We start from the raw sequence: 19090 nt of genomic DNA on the forward strand, positions 1-19090 counted from the left end.
ACGTTACCAGCAGTTCCTTAAATCTGGTTCAGCATCAAGTTTGTGTTTGGGATGGGATGTCAAACTTAGCAGTCTAGCACCAGCTATGGCTTCCGGACCAGACCTAATGGCAGCACTGCATAGAACACACTCAGTAATTAAGTCTTGTAGTTCTCAATACCAGATTATGTTAGGTCCAGATGTAGTTGCAGTTGGTGTGTTGATTAGAAGTTGGGCCTTATGTGACAATGGTGGATCAAAGAGAACCCCCAAACAGTTCATCTGTTCCCTCAGACAACAGTTTTGGTAATACTGATTTTGTTTTAATCACTGCTGAGTGCCTTGCAATGTATGTTTGACTTGGGCCAGGTGTCAGTGGGAGATAATGGAGCTTCCTTTAGCTACACCCATTAATAACTTTATGCCAGGCCTGACCAATGGCTCAGCTGTAAGGACCTGCTGAGAAGGTCTCCCTTACCTGTTTTGTTCTTTCTCTCAGGCTCTTGTCCTCATAGTGGGGGTGATTTGTTAAAATCCTTCCTGTACACAGCTTGACGCCTGCTAAGAGCTGCATGCTTCCAGCAATCACGGACTTCTTGGGGGTGTTAGACCTGGGCAAATATTAAGAACAACTTTACTATCATATTGGTGTAACTGTATAGCTAAAGGTTAAACTGTATACTTCATAATATAGGCAAGAGAAATTCCTATATCCTCACATCTGCTTGCAAAACAGCTATATTTGGTTGCAAGAATTTTGTTTTAAATTAATTAGTTCTTAGACAATTAATGTGATTTGTGTCTGTGTGCTGATCTAGTTAAAGAAAGAGAGACAAGGGATGTAAAACCCCCAGTCCTTTTCCAAAGGACCTGAACAGCTTTCTCAAGCAAGTGTCCCCGAGACTGATGGAAGCAATATCACTTCAGTGGGTTTTATCTGGCAACTCCCTTTGCAACTGGAGTGAAAGATGAAGAAGCAGTCAAGGACTGAGAGTTGGCAATTACATACCCAAAGTTGCAGATGTTGTCCCCATTGGAGGCAGACTTAGGTCTTGTGGGGCTCTAGAGGGGACCATCTCTACACACACACTTATTTGCCCCTGTAACTCCCTCAAGCCCCATGTCTTTTGACCAGCCCTCATTTTGGGGTTTTAGGATAGGCTTAAGAATTAAGGAAACAGTCCATGCAGGTAAGAGTTAGGTCAACCATCCTAGTAAAAGTCCACTTCAGATTGCAGCCATGCAATTCAGAAGGTTAAAAGCATCTTGCTTATGAAAAGCTAGTTTGTAGGGAAAAGGCCTTTAAAACACTCATCCTGAAGTAATACAATCCTAGGCTGGCTGTACTGTAATTATAAGTAACAATAGAAATAAGATGCCCATGTTGTTATTGCAGATACCTGACTGAAGGTATACAATTTAACAAAGAGAAGAGATCATTTCAAGAAAGCTGGAAAGCTGCCAACATGAACATTTCTCTACACTTAACTATGTGTACCTGCCGAAGTTATTGCACATTATTTAAGCTCTCACTTAATTTTCCATTGAATTCTCTGATGAAACTTTGAATATGTTAAGAGACAACCATAAATGTTTGCTATAGCCCCAAAGGAGAAAACTTGTAGCAACGATGCAAGACATACCACAGGGCTGCTTTAAAACTTCTTACAAGGCCAAGTGAATCTCATATACAGACAGCAGAGTTAATATTTTTTAGCAAGGCATTTAAACTTTTGATGAAAAAAGAAAACTGTCAGTTTCTCTTTGACTTCTAAAGCCAGCTTCTTTTGAAAAATCTCTTTGCTCCGGTTTAATATTTTATAATTACATTTAAAATATTCAAAGTCACAAATACCATGAAGCGAGGTGGTCTCAGCATATGAATCGGCAGAAGAACTTAATGTGATGCGTGTGCGTAATCATCTCTCTCCATTAGCCCAAATTGGGAGATGAATTCCAGACAGGTCTCAAGCTGAGACCTCAACCATCTGAGCTGGAAGAAACTCTGCCAAGGGCCAATGCAGCACCCGCTGAAAAGTCAGATTGAAAGAGGACCCTTAGGTCGACCCGTGCACTTCCTATGTCTCTTGCAATATGAGAGATGTGGGACCTCATCCATGGTAAGTATTCTGGGACTTTTAAAAAATCATTTAATTATTTAATTTGTAATCTTTCCACCCTGCTTAAAGATCTCTTAATGCAACAAATAATGAAACTGAATCACAAAACTAAGCATAATCAAATTAAATAGCCAGCAGCAATAAAGAGGAAAAGATGGGCATTCTTCAAGATAAGTCCCAGGAAAACAGCAACAATTTGATGCCTAACAAGGTTAACAGTGATGAGATCAGACAGGGTCACCAGTGACTAGGCATCACCACTGAGAAGGCCTAACCTCTGAAGGCAGAGACACCCAGAGCAGGACCTTGGCTGATGACCTAAGCAATTAGGGTCACCAAACAGCCAATGTTTTACTAGTCCAAGCAGTAAAAGTCAATTCTATGTGGGAACCAGCACTTGAAGCTGAAAACCCAGCAGACTTCTGACTCTGCCAGTCATCAACCACGACCCCTGTCAGGTTTTGCCTAGTTCTATCCAGAGCCGGGCACATTCTTCCTGACTTGTCAGATTCTGCCATGGCACCACTGGTGCCGATTTCACCAGCATTTTGAAAATGAGATGAGGTCTACAAATTCAACTGGGGTGCTTCAGTAGAAGGAAGAAAAGAGGAGTCAGGATTCACCTGTGCTTCTTCCCTTGGATCTCTTTAATGGTTGCATTTACTACAAATAAGTGGCAGAAATGTAGAGTAATTCTCCCAGGGAATGACCACAAGAGGGGGACAATTAGCCAGCATGGTCTTAGGCACATTGCAAAGAGGAACACCAAATTCCTCTGCTCTAATCCTTATTGCCCAATGCAGCTGCTAAAAAGCTCAGCCTGAATCTTACACAGCTAATGTCTTCAAAGGCCCAAATGACACTTTTCCATTATGGAAAAACGAAGCAATTTTTACAAATGTCTGAACAAATGATGTATAAAATGAAAGGATAATTTGTTTTTATAGGTTTCTGCCAAGCTCCATAACCAGGCTGCCCAACCTGCAAACAATTTATTCTGCAAGAAATGTCACTAAATAATGACAAGGACTTACAGGTCAAACTGATTTACATTATGTAATTTAAATGTCATTCCAAGCGGACCTGATGGCATTTTGAACAAATAATCTCATTTATTTTTGAAGCTCTAAGCTTCAACAAGTTAATTACTGCTGAACTAATGGGGTAAACTGAGCACTATAATACAAAATGGGAACCTCTGCTTTATCTACACTTTTAAGAATTATAGGATTATTACAAAATAACTCATTTACAACAGAAAGCTTTAATGGGAATTACAGGGCTCCATGTACGATTTTGGAGGAAGGTGGGTGGAAAGAACCCTGCTTAAGATTCTAGGAAAATTCAAAGCAAAAAGTCATGCTTAAAGAGGAAGATTTATTTGATGGTCAAATCAGAAGAGATAAATTATGAACATTTTATGCGCATTTTGAGCTCCTCCACTTTAGAGCTTAGTGCTGCAAATAATGTATCTACAAGACACTTCTAAATGCAATATTAGAAATGTCAGAACTTTGAGACTTCTAGGGAATTAGGATGGCCGCTGATGCAGCTTCAAGGAGTAAAGTAACAAAGAAAAGGAAGATACAGTGGTACCTTGGGTTACATATGCTTCAGGTTACAGACTCCGCTAACCCAGAAACAGTACCTCGGGTTAAGAACTTTGCTTCAGGATGAGAACAGAAATTGTGCTCTGGTGGTGCGGCGGCAGCGGGAGGCCCCATTAGCTAAAGTGGTGCTTCAAGTTAAGAACTGTTTCAGGTTAAGAACGAACCTCCGGAACGAATTAAGTACTTAACCTGAGGTACCACTGTACCAGGAAGCACTTTTTAGAAAAGCCAATTTTTATGGGGGTTAGAGGTTTGACTGAGTGCTGCCCACTGCCACACACCCCTACTTTGTTCCTCATTTCAATAATAATAAAAAATAATAAATAAATAAATAAATAATAATAATAAATTTTATTTATATCCCGCCCTCCCCAGCCGAAGCCAGGCTCAGGGCGGCTAACAACAATAAAATAATACAACATTCTAAAATCATTTCATTCTAAAATTAATTCAAATCAAATTGATGGCAACCATTGGGCTAGAGTTCTGTGAAGATTGCCAAAGGAGGGAGTCAGGCTGTGCCCTAGCCAAAGGCCTGGTGGAACAGCCCTGTCTTGCAGGCCCTGCGGAAAGATGTCAAGTCCCACAGGGCCCTAGTCCCTTTGTTATAGCTGCAATCTGCGCCTCCATGGAAAGGTGTCGAAGATTACACCCAAACTCTTAACGGACGGTGCCAGCACTAACTGCGCCCCCTCAAAAGATGGGAGTTGCCCCCCCCCAAATCCCATATCGTCCCGACCCAGCCAAAGGACCTCTGTCTTCAAAGGATTTAACTTCAACTGGCTCCAGCCACAGCTTCCAAACATCTGATCAGTGTGTCTGGGGCCAAGTCAGGATGGCCATCCATCAATTTCAGCACAACCTATCCATTTTAGTTCCATTAGCCCAAACGAAAGGATGCAGGATACACCTGCTTCTTCTGGTTGATGCTGAAGGCACCTTTGTGCTATATTTCCCTTTTTTTAAAAAGCAGCTATTTTGTGCAAAATTGCTCTTGCACAAAACAGTTGTATTAAAAATAAAACTGTCCCCTCAGGAAGAACCAGCAGGTACAGAAGGCATTTGTTCCTTCATTGGACAAAATGATGCTTATTTCCAATTGTTGCACGCTGGGGGCACGTTTGCAGAACATAAATCAACCTCTTATTTGTTTTTTTGTTTTTTAATATGAAGGTTTGGCAAGACTGCTCTTGCACAAAACCTCTGTATAAAAACAATAATTTAAAAATACAAACAGTAATCCACAGCCAAACATGAATTGGGAATGAAGGCACATTTGCAGATCATAAATCAATCTTTTAATTGTTTTATTTAAGTTTTTAATGCAGAGGTTTTGTGCAAGAGCAGTGTTGTGAAAAACCTCCATATTAGATTACACACACACACACACACACACAGAGAGAGAGAGAGAGAGAGAGAGAGGGGAACTGAAAGTTACAACATGAACTGGGAGGTAAAGGAGATAGGAATATGGAAGCAAGGTGGTAAAGGGCCCTTAGGCTCCAGTCCACTATTGTACAAGAATGGGAATAAAACAACATGATGTACAACATGCAGCACAATTCACTGTATGCAGAATAGTGCGCCCCCTTTCAGATAAACACCTTCTTAAGAAAGCCTGATGGTCCGTAATGATAAATTTGGCTTTCAAAACCTTTCTGAGGTAGAAAACTGCAAGCCAAAACAAAACAAAAAAAGTTATCCTATGCAGAAAACCCTGAATGAGATGAAGTTCGGCTGAACTTTTAAAGGGGCCAAATGAATAATGACTGAATCATTTCTGACACCAGGAGCTTACAAGGCAAGAACATATCAGTCCCAGTTTCAGGTGCAAGGCATAAATTGGTTGTCGACTGCTGTTAATGCAAAAGTAATTAACTTCTCCTTACGTGCATAACATTCGCTCTTTGACACAATAAATTCCAAGTAGCAAACAACAAAAAAAGTGTCTGTCATGATTTAAAAGGAAAAGAGGATAAGCAGCAGTTTAGTATTCTCTGCTCTGGGCTTGTGTGAAAAATTGCTCTCATTGCAACCAGTCAAATCCAGTTTGTGGCTGAAACCAAAGCTCCATGTATATTTTATGTATAAATCTATATATAAAACACTGCATATTGTACTCCAGAGACCAGGGCTATCAAACATTTAGCATCTCTTAATACAGAAGTGGTACTAAAGACCCCTGGCTGGTGAACATTAGTCATGAGAACATGTCAATATGGTAGCAAAGGGATGGAGATGACTTTGGTCTGCATTCACAATGGTGGTGAAGATTTATATTACCTATTTACTCATGAATAATTACACTGTCTGTTAACCCTACCCAAAAAAAGAGGTAAAAAAGGTAAAAAAAGAAGCAGCAATGCAGTGCTGCAAGAGGCAAACATATTCCGCTAACTGACGAAGTCTTCCACCCCCACAGCACCACTTTTTGTAGCAGAAACTACAGGTCAAGGATAAATGAAACAGGGGACCCACAGGTCACATCCAGTCATGTCTTGCGGTCTCCAAATGCCTCTCTCTGGTGCCAGGTTGGGGGCCATTTCTAACATAGCAGTTGGGGTGGGGGAAGGACTGGACTCTCCAAGCCAAGGTGCAGGTGGGCTGAAGCCTCCCCCCCCCCCTTCTGATGCTCCATAATGGCATCAACTCCAGGAAGCCTTGCTGGAATGGGTACAGCTCCCCAGCCCACCCAAGCTGAGTAACATGTTAGGTACTTCCTCCCAGCACACAGTGGCCAGAGGCCTCATTTCAGAAAATGAGGACACATCACTTAAGCACCTGTGAAAATCCTCTGTAATATCTTTTCTTTGTACTGGAAGTGGTGCCATGTTGTTTAGTTGTGGCGGGCAAGACATGAGCAGGGCTTGACCTATCTGGGAAGGTTCTTGAGACAGCTGCTACTATGCGGTAGAGTGTGTAGGTTCAAGCCTCCAAGCATCTTGCCTGGGAGATTCCAGCTGCCCATGATGATGAAGCTGGCCACCAACCTTCTAGCCAAAAACTGTAAGAAGTTGCTGCAGTCAAGAGGAATTGTGCACAGTGATTGCAACAAAATCACTAACCACAGACCAAAAGCTTCTCCGTGTTACGTTGCCTGATTTCTGGAATTGGTCAATATAGGTCACCGATGGAACCAGAGAGCAGCAACACTAAGAACATCAGCTAACTCTAAAGAGCGTCTAATTTAAATAAAGTAAAAATCCTCTTACTTAATCCAGTTCATCAGCTCCACTGTGTCTGGGTCATAGAATTCCCTCAGCTCCGACAGCTCAGCCATCACACCAGGCCAGAACTAGAAGAAAAACCACATGGGAGGTGGGGGGGGGGAGTACAGAGAATAATCCACATGTCAAATACTGGGATGGAGCTCAATTCTGTAGCAGTTAGAAATGGCTGCTTTTAGAGAATGAGTGGGAAAACCTGACTGATGTCCCAGTCATAGGAAGAAGTAGGTTTTTTGCTCTGCTCAGCAGCAGCTGCCTTGTGTTTTAAAACATTACAAATGGGAACGGTATGGACTAAAGCAGGCCTACACATAGAACAGTAAGCTGGGAGGCTGCAGCAAGATGTACTGCAGGTGAAGATGATGTTCTGTTCATTGTGTCCAAAAACAGATCTCACAAATCACCAGCCACTTGAAGGAAAAGTGATTTTCCATCACAGCAAGTGACAGGACAACCTCTCCTCCCACCCCAAAAAATGAACTAATTTTGAAACCTTCCCCCTCTTCACTGGCTGCTTTGTTTACGGAAAGCATGGTGACAAGAGGGAGGTCAGTGGGGGATGTTTCACCCACTTCCTTGCCCGTCGCTTTTCACCCCCAGAAGCCATGTTTCTCCCCGTGAGGTTCCAGATGTGTGTTTGCAAGGGCAAAAGAATGTCCAGAATGTCACATAGAGAAAAAGAGATGGTTGGAATGTGTGTTTGTATGGGAGCAGGAAAACAGGGAGCAGGGAAAGGGTTAAACAAACAGCCACAGTTGAAGTTGAACAAATAAATATTTCAAGCAATGTATCTGGACTTACAGCAACCACATGTCTCTAAAGAAGCTTTCATTAGCTTATTCGAGATTAGGTTATAATCTCCCCCCAAAACCGCCACACGTTTGGGAGGAGGGAAGCTAATGCATATTTTGCTTGGGAAAAAAATGTATCCACAGAAGATAGTTCAACCTAGTTACTGAAAATGAGATGCTACTTACAAAAAGTTTCAGGATATAGCTAACTGGAACTGCTTGTGCAAAAACTGGAAGGGATTCAGGGAGTGTAGAGAGAGGTTTTGGTGATTTGAGCGGTCTTCTGCCTCTGCCTCCGTGGGAAGGTGATGCAGAGGGGAACCCACAGGCAGGTGACAGAAAGGGCACCCAGTGCCCCAGGTTCTACGCACGTTGCTTTGATGTGCATAAAAAGATGCCTGAGCTGGTCAGATTTGATCACCAGTTGGAAGGGGTCTGGGTAGGACTAAATTGAGGCATACCCTTCTGTCTCCCCCAGCAGAGCTGATTAAGGCTGTCAGAGCTGACAGCACTAGTTGGTCTGCTTATTGAGAAGAGAGAGGGCAACCTTTGCACTCATCAGCCAGTATGAAGCCTGGCGCTGCATGACATAATCTTTAGAGATCTATGCATAAAAGTTGGTATCTGCCACCATTTGCTTTCAAGCGATAGCTAAAAATAAAAAAGACACATCTTGCAGCAGTTTCTATTTTTAAAAGTGTAGTGAAGTAAAACACCAATCAGTAAAGAGTACTACAGTGAATATTTCTTACTTTAAAAATGGCTCATACGTAGCAAACAGAGTATATTTGCAATGAGCCTTTCAACTGAGGATTGCAAAAACCTACAGGTTCAGAAAACAAAGTGATTCTTGCAGAATGTAAATTATATGTTTAATTATCTGTGTAAATATTTATCCAATGATAGCAATGAGATTTATTTATTTATACAAATTTATTTATACAAATTTATACAAATTTATTTATACAAATACATAAAAATGTATTTGTATCCAGTATATATATGTGTGTGTGTGTGTGTGTGTGTGTTGCATTTATATGCCACCTTCCCACCAAAGCACACAAGGAGATTTACCATTTTAAAATACTAAAACTAATAAATGATATAAAATGTAAAAGTGGCCTGGAGAAGTTGTCTTTAGGGCAAAACCTTCACAAGGTGGCTTACAGCAACAACATATCAAACAACTAAAACAGGAGCAACTGAAACAATGTCAAATAAGGATAAAAGGCTGAGTTTTTAAAAAGTGGTACTTAAAAGCCACCAATGAGGGTCCACTCTAAATGAACCTTGTGTGGGAGGGAACTTGCAAAGATGTGGGTCCACCACCGAAAAGGCCCTATCCATGGTACCTGGCAATCTGATGGTTCTTCACAGCAAGCCAGAGTGCAGGTCCTTGGGACCATTCTCTGGGCCCAGGTAAAGCTCATAAAGGTGCCACATTTTATGATGTCAACAGGATGTGGTTTTCAGTTTCACTTTTATGAAAGTGTAACTTGTAAATGCCAGATCTGCAAAAACGTACTGTTCAAAAGAGGTAACAGGGTTTAACTGGACCAACTTGTATTGATACAGAATATATTATCACAGGTCTCCTTCCACAGGCGTAAAGAAAATGCCATTCAGCTAAAGAGTCAGGTTGGTTATGAATACTATTATTTTCACAGCTCTTTTTCAGGTTATGTCTTCATTGACAGAAATTATTGTATAAGGAAGTGTGACTTCATATATTTTAAAAAAATCGCAGCATAGAAATCAGGGAGCTGGCGGGTGGTTTGATTTCCTGATATATGAGATGAGTGGAAAATATTCCTAGTGTAACATAATTCACATAAATGATTTTCTCATGTACATAGGTAAGAATGTAAGAATAGCCTGCTGGATCAGGCCAATGGTCCACCTAGTCCAGCATCCTGTTCTCACAGTGGCCAACCAGATGCCTGTGGGAAACTAGCCTGTACTTGACAGTGTGAAGGAAAGTTAATGTGAGCAGGGTGTGGTACACAAGGGAATCTGACAGCCGTCTCTGGCAAAAGTGCAGCCATGATCACGGAGTCTACTTCTGTGCATACCATTGGTTGACTGTGACCTTTCTCCGCATGGCAGTATATCTCTCATGGACAAATGTAATAGGGAGAAATGGCCCTTAATGGCTGAGAATTTTTCCTTATTTTCTAAAAGTATTTTTTCTTAAAAGAAAGATATAGACTAACAAAGAGCCCTACCTTGTAACAAAGATACAGTAATATGAGTACTGGTGTCAGATATCTAATCACAGATACCTAGGCAGAAAACAACAACAATTACATTTACTTAAATAAAACACCATCAATGAATGATCAACAAATTCTGAGAACAGAGACAACAGGAGCTGCTTCACAAATTGCATTTTTAGGTCATAGAGCCTCTTTGTGTTAGCAATTTCCGTCTCTAAAAGTGATTCCATTAAGAACTTTAACAAAATACCATGTATTAATTTAGCTTCTGGTGAAGCGCAAAATATTGTATTGGGCTATATGTGAAAAATTATATACTGTTGTCACTTTGATTTTTCATGAAAAGTGTTATTTTTTTTAAAAAAATGCATTCCATAGCTTCTGCAACATCACCATCTAGTGGACTTAAATAGAATTCCTTTAATAAGTTACACTCCCAAAATGCACCCTGAATTCCAGATTAAACCGTATATAAATCTAAACACTTTCCCTCCAGCGTACTGCAAATCTGTTTTAAGCGTGTGGTGGTTCACCTCAGGCTACCCCTTAAAGAACTGGATTTTTCAATGAAAACAAGCAAAGCAATAGTACATAACAGCTCTAACTAACCCTTTGTGGTGTGTAAAGATGGACAAATCTCAAGATCAGCCCCCACAGGTCACTACTGCACAGACCAGAAGCTGCAAACACACATATGTGGGAAGTCCAAAGATATTTCATCCTGCAAGATGAAAAGAAAGAAAGAAAATGCAGAATGTGGAGGCAAGTTGAACAGTAATAGTATACAGATAATGTAATCTGTAATAGCATACATACTTAAAAAAACCCTTTAATTTACTTCCAGAATATTCAGTATCTTAAAGCACCTACGAAGATATTTTTTTTGAAAATCTGTTCTGGAAGCTTATCAAATACAGCTGGAAGTAAAATCCCTCTGTATCCTAGTTTGAGTGGAGTTTCCATAGGACAATTTTATTTCATAACTGGGACATATGTTATGGGGGAAAAGTAAGGTAAACAGACCGAATAGGAATTTATAGTCTATTTTATATGCTACTTTATACTCCACATGTAATATCCAGTGCCCAATATGTATGATGTGTCAGATAGGGTACCTCATTGTGCTCAAAGCCAGCAATCCAAACAGAATGGTGTGCACTAAATTGTAAGCAACACCTGGTTTCAGCAGAGTTATGCACTTTTGCAGTTTATCCGCAGGTTTGTTGTTCACAGAGCCACTGAGTGAGAGGGAAACAAAAGAAAAGCAGCACGGATACATTAGCAATACGTTATTTTAAAACAGGACATTTGTATGCAGTTCAAAGGAACCTCCTGGTTCCAGGGAAAATAAAACATTCTAAGGCAATACTAATAGATTTTTCATGCTTGCCGAGTGCTTTAAATATTCCCCTGTGCAAGATTTTCTGCTTTCAAGCTGGACTGGCAAACGGTGGAACATGAGTGAAATAAATATGAAAAACAAATAATTTTATTTGCACATCATAATACTACAAATGAAACATAAATGTTCAGGGAGGGGTGTGTGGAAACAGACGGTTGACAGCTAATACCAAATTTGCAGTTAGGAGTACTCCCCTGGTTTTACACAAAATACTGGTCTCAGCTGCTACTAGGAATTAGCAAGTGTTGGGATAAAGCTGACAAAAGTTTCCCAGATGAGAATCCAGTTCTACAGAGCCACCTTCTCTACAATATCTATCTGTCTGTCTATCTATCTATCTATCTATCTATCTATCTATCTATCTATCTATCTATCTATCTACATTTACTTGGTCCAGTAGATTTTCCCCTGCCCAAGTGAATCACTTTTGTAACAAAAGTCAAATGAATAAATCCATAGAAAATTACCAACAATTCTGCATACCATTGCAAAATACAGTGGTGCCTCGCAAGACGAAAAGAATCCGTTCTGTGATTCTCTTCGTCTAGCGGTTTTTTCGTCTTGCGAAGCAAGCCCATTGACGGATTAGCGGATTAGCGCTATTAGCGGCTTATCTGCTGATCGGATCAGCTGATAAGTGGCTTAGCGGCTTAGAAAAAGGGGGGGGGGAGGAAAAAAAACCAGCAGGAACTCGCAAGACATTGTCGTCTTGCGAAGCAAGCCCATAGGAAATTTGTTTTGCGAAGCACCTCCAAAACGGAAAACTCTTTCGTCTAGCGAGTTTTCCGTCTTGCGAGGCATTCGTCTTGCGGGGCACCACTGTATCCAAAAGTGGCCTATGAGGTTGAGAGCAAAAATGATCTATTTTTCCTGGTAATTAAAGTTGTTGTTTGCTGTGAGCATAAATTCCAGAGAGCTGCTGCCAGTCAGGGGAGAGGCAACAACGAGTTTGATGGACCAATGGTCTAGCTCAGTATAAGGCTATGTTCTCTTTAACATGCAATGTTTCATTGGAAGGATGTGTGTGTGTGTATGGAGGAATATTTTTTTATGTGATGGGCATCTGTTGGCTTACGTAGTATAGCAAAGACACAAGTTTACTGCCTCACTGGAAACTAGGTTTTATTAACTCTACTCGAGCAACATTAAATTTGTTGTGGTTTCTGGACTGTGCTGACTACTGGCCTGAAATGCATCAGTAACCAAGCCTTGCTACAGTGACATGCTTTAGCAAGTGAACTAGCCAATATAAACATCATTCTAAAAACTGAGGCTGCCACTGCCAGAATTATATATCTTGGGTTCAGAAAACCAATTCTCTCTTAGATAATTGGCTCAAATCTGAGGCAAGCATGCACTGATGCTGAACTATGACTCTGTTCATGTCTTCGTCTTCTTATCAACAAGAAAGGAAAAAGACCCCCTGCACTGAAAACATAATCCTGCAATATAGAAACAGACATACCTGAGATTTTGAAAAGCAACCACAGCAGATGTTATGGTCATCACCAAGAGCACAAATATATAGGCATAGAAAACTAAAGTGCCCGAAAGTCTTGTGAAAGTATTAAAAGGCAAGAGACCAAAAGCTTCCTCACACAGGTACAGGTTAGCATCAAAATCTCTAAAGGAAAGGAAGACAAGTCAACATTGCAAAGTTATTGGCATAATGTGTGTGTGTGTTTTAAAAAATCTAACAAAATTAGTCCTAAAGTTGCATATTAGAAAGTGCTCAAGCAAGATCAGTAACTACAACTCAGAATTTACAAGCAAGAGCAAATGCTGCCTTGTTGCTATTTGTTGCATTTCTAACTTGCCCTTCATTCAAACAAATCCCTGGGTTTTTCAAAGAAAGCAATAAATGCAGATTAAACTACAGCAGTGGACGTAATGCCCCCCAAATTCTGAAACCCTGGTTTCAGTACCACCAAAAGTGAAATTGAACAAGTATTTTGTGCTGGAAGTCCAACAACACAGAGGGTAACCAACCTTTAGGGATGGGGTATTCTATTGTTGGGCAGCATCACAGAGAAAACCCTATTCTGTCTCACCACCCCTGCCAATGGGACAACCTGAAGAGCCTCCACTGCTGGTCTTACGGCACAGGTTGGCTAGTAAAGGGAAACATACTCCTATAGAAACTTGGGTCCCTCCCATGCCAAAAAACTAGAGGAAAACAATTTTGTTTTGAACTCTGAACAATACCATACCTTGTTGCTCCAAATCCAAACTTTGCCTTCAGAAATTTAAATATATGCTCATCTGACTCCAGATTAAGAACTTTCTGTGAAGAGAGAAAATAAAAGTTATTACTTTCTTTTAGTTGTGAAGACAACTCTGCCATCCCCATCACAACATTTCACAAGCGCCACTCCCCCCCCCCCCCACTTTGGTTTTTCTTAAAATTGTACTTTAAGAAAATACACAGCACTGAGATCAGCTATAAACCTCTGCTTGATCCCTGATAGAAAAAGGCAGCAGCAGAGACACATTTCCAATCTTAGTGTTGTAGTACCAGTGGGCCAGAGGTTCTCCATTGCTGGTTTAAACATTGTTTGTTAGGTGGTTTAAATCTGTGATTGTTCCTGTGAGTTGAAATTTAAATAGCCCATCATCATATTAGATGAGATGACTGACAGGTAGGTGTGCAGAGAGGGGGTAAGTTTGAGATCAATCCTCTGGCTGGATCCAGTATCCCACCCCTGGTTTAAACTGACTGAGGAAGGATGTGACAAGAAGAAAGCAGAACATGGACATGTAGTTGAAGTTCATTATATATTTAGGCATCCCAAATGTAAAGCTACATATTCTATTTGTGTGTGTAGCTATACAATATTAGGGAAAGGCAAAGCATTTGCAAAAGCAGAACACATTTGGAATGCTAAATTTAATTTGTCTGTTGTACAGACAAATAAGAAACAACATTTCTTTACAAACTCACTACGAATTTGCACATAAAGCCATTTAAGGTTACAAACCAATGCATATAATGTGCGAACAAACATAGTATTGCACTGTAAATCTGTTATACATATTGAACAAGATACTATACAGATTCAATTGGAAAAAAGATAGAATTTTTTTTACTCACCTTAATAAAATTATTTACAAGAAATGTCAAGCACAGCACTAAGAGTACGTGAAGGAAGAGCTTCCCAAGCCTGCTAAAGAAGCCACCAGTTTTCAGGTTATTCTGGAAAATGTAAGCAATGGTATTTTAGTGTTTGCAAAAGAACACTGGGCACTCATAGTGAATGTTTTTTCTGGTTTGGGGTGTATGAGGCACTGATTACTAAGGGGCTAATCCCTTCAGAAAAGACAGGGGACTTGCATTTTAAGGTCTTCAAGGAAGTCCTATCTTGCATGGTTTGTATGAATGTGCACTGACTCACCAGGCTGTGGTGCAGATGCCTCGTTCACTCCAAGCCAAAAAGAAAATCCACAGTGAGTACGTAAAATTTGGTGTAAAAGAAGCATCCATTACTGATGTGATAATGTCCTAGCTAACCTAACTGTCGGGTAAATCCAATCACGGTGCTTATAGCTGAAATTTCTGTGGGAGGACATGATGAAGGCCACTCCTGACAAAAGCTCTCCTTGAAGAGGTGAAGATGTCTACTTCATGGTGCCTTGTGAATATAGATGAAGATTTCCACGTGAGCAGAGATCTCCTCCTAGCAGCCTATGTAAGGTTCTGTCATTAAGCTCTTTGTTTTGCATTAATTCTTCCAGCCTTGTGAGGGAGGCCCTAGGAAAAGGAACACCAGTGGAAGCAGCCTAGAGAACCAGTGCAGAAGCCTCATGGGACCCATTAAGTGCCCCTTTGGTCTTTTCACTATGTCCTAAAGAGACATGTCATTGTCCTTAGATAATACGATACCTGATAGGAGCGCCACCACTGGGGCATTCACTGTTGGAACTTTAAACATTTCCATAGGCTGAACTGTGAGAAAACATTGTGCTGTTTGGCCAGTTTGATGGCTCTGTTACTTTGACATGGACTGACCCATTTGGAATGAACCACTCAAAGATGAAAGGGGGACAGGTACCACCCTTGAGGCTGAACAAGGTTTAGACTGAAGCCCCTCTAGGGGTGGTTCCCTCTGGAGGCTTCCCCCTAAAAAAGTACTGCTTTCACCCTCTGGCACCCTCTGGCACTTCCAATTGAATCTGGCACCCTCTGACTAGATTTATTTGGGAGTTTGGTGATGGTCTTTCTAGATACTTTCAAAACAGCAGTCGCTGGTGGGGAGGAGCTCCTTGAGCGTCATCAGCTTTCAGCAGTTGCTGAAAGGAGGGGCTCACTCAGGATTCTGGGTGGAAATCCAAAGCAGGCGGCTTTCCAGTGCCAGGTGCTAGTATCTTTTAATGACCTTCACAGGTTGAATTTTCTTCTTTGCAGCTTTTTCCTTGCCAGTTGGAATGAATGAGGGAACAAGGGAAAAAAGAGGACATGACAGAAGAAGAAAACTATTTCTCCTTCTCCCTCTCTTTTTTGTAAACAATGCATCTATCAAACGACAAACTACGCTACTGAGCATTACTTGTCCATCTAATTTTAATTTTAAAACTACTGTTGTACTGATGCTAGTGCATCAAGGTAGTTTCACGTTTCCTTTCAGGATAGCACTAAATCTTTGAAGAGGGAAGCCAATAGGGTTTTCAAAGCACTGAGTCTCCAACAGCAAATGAAAAAAATGATTGTAAAAATGACTATGATAGGCAGTGGCAGCAGTGGGGGGAAAAGCAACAGAAAACTTGAAGATATTCTGCTGTAAGAACAGTTCTTATTGAGCAAGATTGTAAGTAGGATGGAGGAGGGAATCTCATTTAAAATAATAATAAATAATAATAATAATAATAATACCTGACCATAAAGCATATCATGGGCTCATTATGCATGAAGACAGCAGGACTAAGGAGTTCCAGTCCCAATACTGTTTGATCAGCAACTCTGCTTTCAATCTGACCATGGCTATTTCCCTATAATGATGTGGAGATCATGACTTGCTCTTTATGAGTCATGGTCCCTAATATCTAACACAGCTAATCAAAGGTGGCAGGCGTTTAACCATGTGTAATTTTATGAAGATTACCCAAGTAGCAAAGCAGACAAATTTTCAGCTTACCCTATTTGTTATTTTAAAAAATAAACTAATGATAAATGATAAACCATGATAAATACATACCTGGAGTTTTCTTGCTAACAAAGTGGACAAATTAAAGCTTATAAGTAATGATCCCACTATCATGGAATTAAAGAACTGTAGGAGGCAAACAAGCAGCAAACTAGCCACCTGTATTATGTAGATCCAGGTCACCTACAAACATAATGATAAGAAATTGTTCATGCCACAGCTTCATTTTTTTATTATCTAACTTGCACAATGCTCACATCAGTCCCTACTGTAATGAAGAAAATGGCACCAGAAGACAGAGAGGGCAGAATACCCACCAAGAAAACTGAGCTTGCCTGCAGATCTTTGTGGGGTTGTTTGTTAAAATATAAATAAAACATCCAAAAAGCATGACATTGATTTACATTGTTGTTAAGTACTTTAAGATACACAGTTCTACTACTCCCATATCTCAATGCCAAGTTAAGATTTTTATGGCACTTTGAAAGTCAAGATTCTAGTATTCAGTTGAAAAATATGAAAAACAGGACATTCCATCCTAAACATACATACATAACCAAGTTTACTTTGCACCAAGCGCAGTATTATTTCATCAGAGTTCCTCATAATGAAGACAAGACTTCCAAACTTTGCAATCACACACAGTGGCCGCAACACTGCATACAATCAAGCACACCTAAACGTGACTGTTTTCCATTATTTCAATGGTGGCACATTAAGCAATTAGCTTACCTTTCCTCTAGGAAGCAAGTCAAGACAGTCAAGTGTGAACAAAACCAATGCCTGGATCAACAACATAAACTGATTAAACTGCCAAGCCAAGCTGAAGAGGAAGGTTGAAATAAATACTGCCAGAAGTGTCAGCCTCTGGAAAAACAAAAACATAAGCTAAATGAGATACATGAGGAAAGATCGTAGTGGAAAAAAGGGAAAGTGATTACTGGCCATTTCAATGTATCAAACAGCTTTAAACAAAAACTATTCCCCAAAATCAGACTGTTACAAAATAAATAAAATACATCATCCATATATAATTTCAAAATACCATGCATCTATTTACAAACATAGGGATGTTGCAGCATTCTGACAAAAACAGAAGCAGGAATGGAAATTGTTGGCGGTCACTTATTTGTCCCATGTCCAGAATAAAAATCCGTTCATTCAGTTGCTTTCAGCCTGCAAATGATATTACGTCCCCCTCCTTTACCCTAAATTATCTTTGCAGTGAAATGAATGAGTTGGAATAACATCATGACAACGTAATTTCCATAGTTTATTTAATTAATTACGCAAATTATGTAATTTTGCCACAGAGCTAAATGAATGACATAGATTTGGGCAAAAGACAAACTGCAACGGGAAATAGTGCTTCATGTGAAGAATACAGGGGCAGAATGGAAAATGACGCCATCTTAGAACCCTACTCCAAAGTAGACATATCTCAAAGTACACTCGTTGGCTCTGAACCAACAGAGCACACATGCAGCAATAAACACTTTTTTAACAAAAAAGATCACCACCACCACCATCATCCTAGTGAAAAGGGGGAGTGGGAGGATAGAATCCAAACCGCCTTTTTCTCCCGAATAACCTAGCCAACAAGGCTGCTGCTTTTTTTATAAGGTCTCTATGCCTACAGCATCAGGTTGTGGAATAGGGTGCTCAGGAGGCATTTTCACATGCAATTCCCCACGCAACTAAGGATACAACACAGAAGCCTGTTTCTGTGAGTAATGTGGCTCTGAGCTGGATTGGAGCATCTGCATTCAATCAAAGATTTTTACATTTAACTATGGAAGAACAGCAATAATATTTTCTGGTATATATTTTCTGCCAGCATTACCTTGGCTATTTTAGAAACATTTATCATTACATTTTAAAGAGAAAACTTTTTTGTGCTTTTAAAAAAGGCTCACTTCATGAGTGGGTCGCAAATGAGATCTGAAGAGGAATGTAACTGCTGCTATCTGAACAGCAAAGAATGGCAGTGCCCAGTTCTCTCTTAACGGAATGGTGAATTCCACCCGGGTGGTATCTGTTCTGCAGAAAACAAAAACAAAAGGTTCATATAAGCAACAATGGGCAAGTCCTCTACAAAGATGCAAATCTCAACATTGAAAATGGACATCGACTATTACTTCACTATTTTCAAATATGGCAGAAAGCATTCGGGCTAATTCAATTAATGCATTACAAGTAAACTGATCAAATCTGATTTCAATCAGAGAGGGACCCTGTTAACAGGATGTGTTGTTATAGATCACCTAAATCTAGAGCAGCAATGTGCAAATGCCAAAGACTTGTAAAATTAAAAAAAAGAAAAAAGAATTATTGGCACACGCTGTTTAGTCAAGGAAATACAGCCAGCTTCATTGAACATCTTCGAAGTATGTTCTGCAGTGAAATATTGCAGCAATTATTTTTATTAATATATTAAAAACCAGTTAATTGACAGCTTATTGACTGTGTCATGTTGTGCTCCATACACTGTCTAGACACTAATGGCACAAAATAAATGTTTAGCAGCACTAAAGCACCTATAAGTGGCCGACAGCCCAGTTTTCAACATTTCTACACAAAAGGAAGTTTTTCCCCTTAGGGTTATTC

The 19090-nt window shown here is 40.2% G+C and overlaps 1 protein-coding gene across 4 annotated transcripts in view; it reads right to left on the reverse strand.

Moving 5' to 3' along the window:
- DPY19L3 (dpy-19 like C-mannosyltransferase 3) overlaps nucleotides 1–19090 on the reverse strand; it is a 41040-nt gene that overhangs the window by 7904 nt on the left and 14046 nt on the right. For 3 of the 4 annotated variants that reach the window (XR_014528512.1, XM_083513401.1, XM_083513402.1), the window contains exons 7-17: nucleotides 18400–18523; nucleotides 17216–17350; nucleotides 16535–16666; nucleotides 14437–14538; nucleotides 13556–13629; nucleotides 12811–12969; nucleotides 11059–11181; nucleotides 10553–10664; nucleotides 9953–10009; nucleotides 6922–7004; nucleotides 458–590 (exon numbers count right to left, since the gene is read on the reverse strand). Coding sequence is in view for 3 of the 4 variants with exons in the window: in XM_083513401.1 (XP_083369527.1) it covers nucleotides 458–590; nucleotides 6922–7004; nucleotides 9953–10009; nucleotides 10553–10664; nucleotides 11059–11181; nucleotides 12811–12969; nucleotides 13556–13629; nucleotides 14437–14538; nucleotides 16535–16666; nucleotides 17216–17350; nucleotides 18400–18523 (1234 nt within the window). In the remaining variant the exon portion in view is untranslated. The remainder of the gene's footprint in view (nucleotides 1–457; nucleotides 591–6921; nucleotides 7005–9952; nucleotides 10010–10552; nucleotides 10665–11058; nucleotides 11182–12810; nucleotides 12970–13555; nucleotides 13630–14436; nucleotides 14539–16534; nucleotides 16667–17215; nucleotides 17351–18399; nucleotides 18524–19090) is intronic. The other variant, XM_083513403.1, reaches the window with a different exon arrangement.

This window comes from Podarcis liolepis, assembly GCF_965112155.1.
Source record: "Podarcis liolepis genome assembly, chromosome: 7".
Taxonomy (NCBI): domain Eukaryota; kingdom Metazoa; phylum Chordata; class Lepidosauria; order Squamata; family Lacertidae; genus Podarcis; species Podarcis liolepis.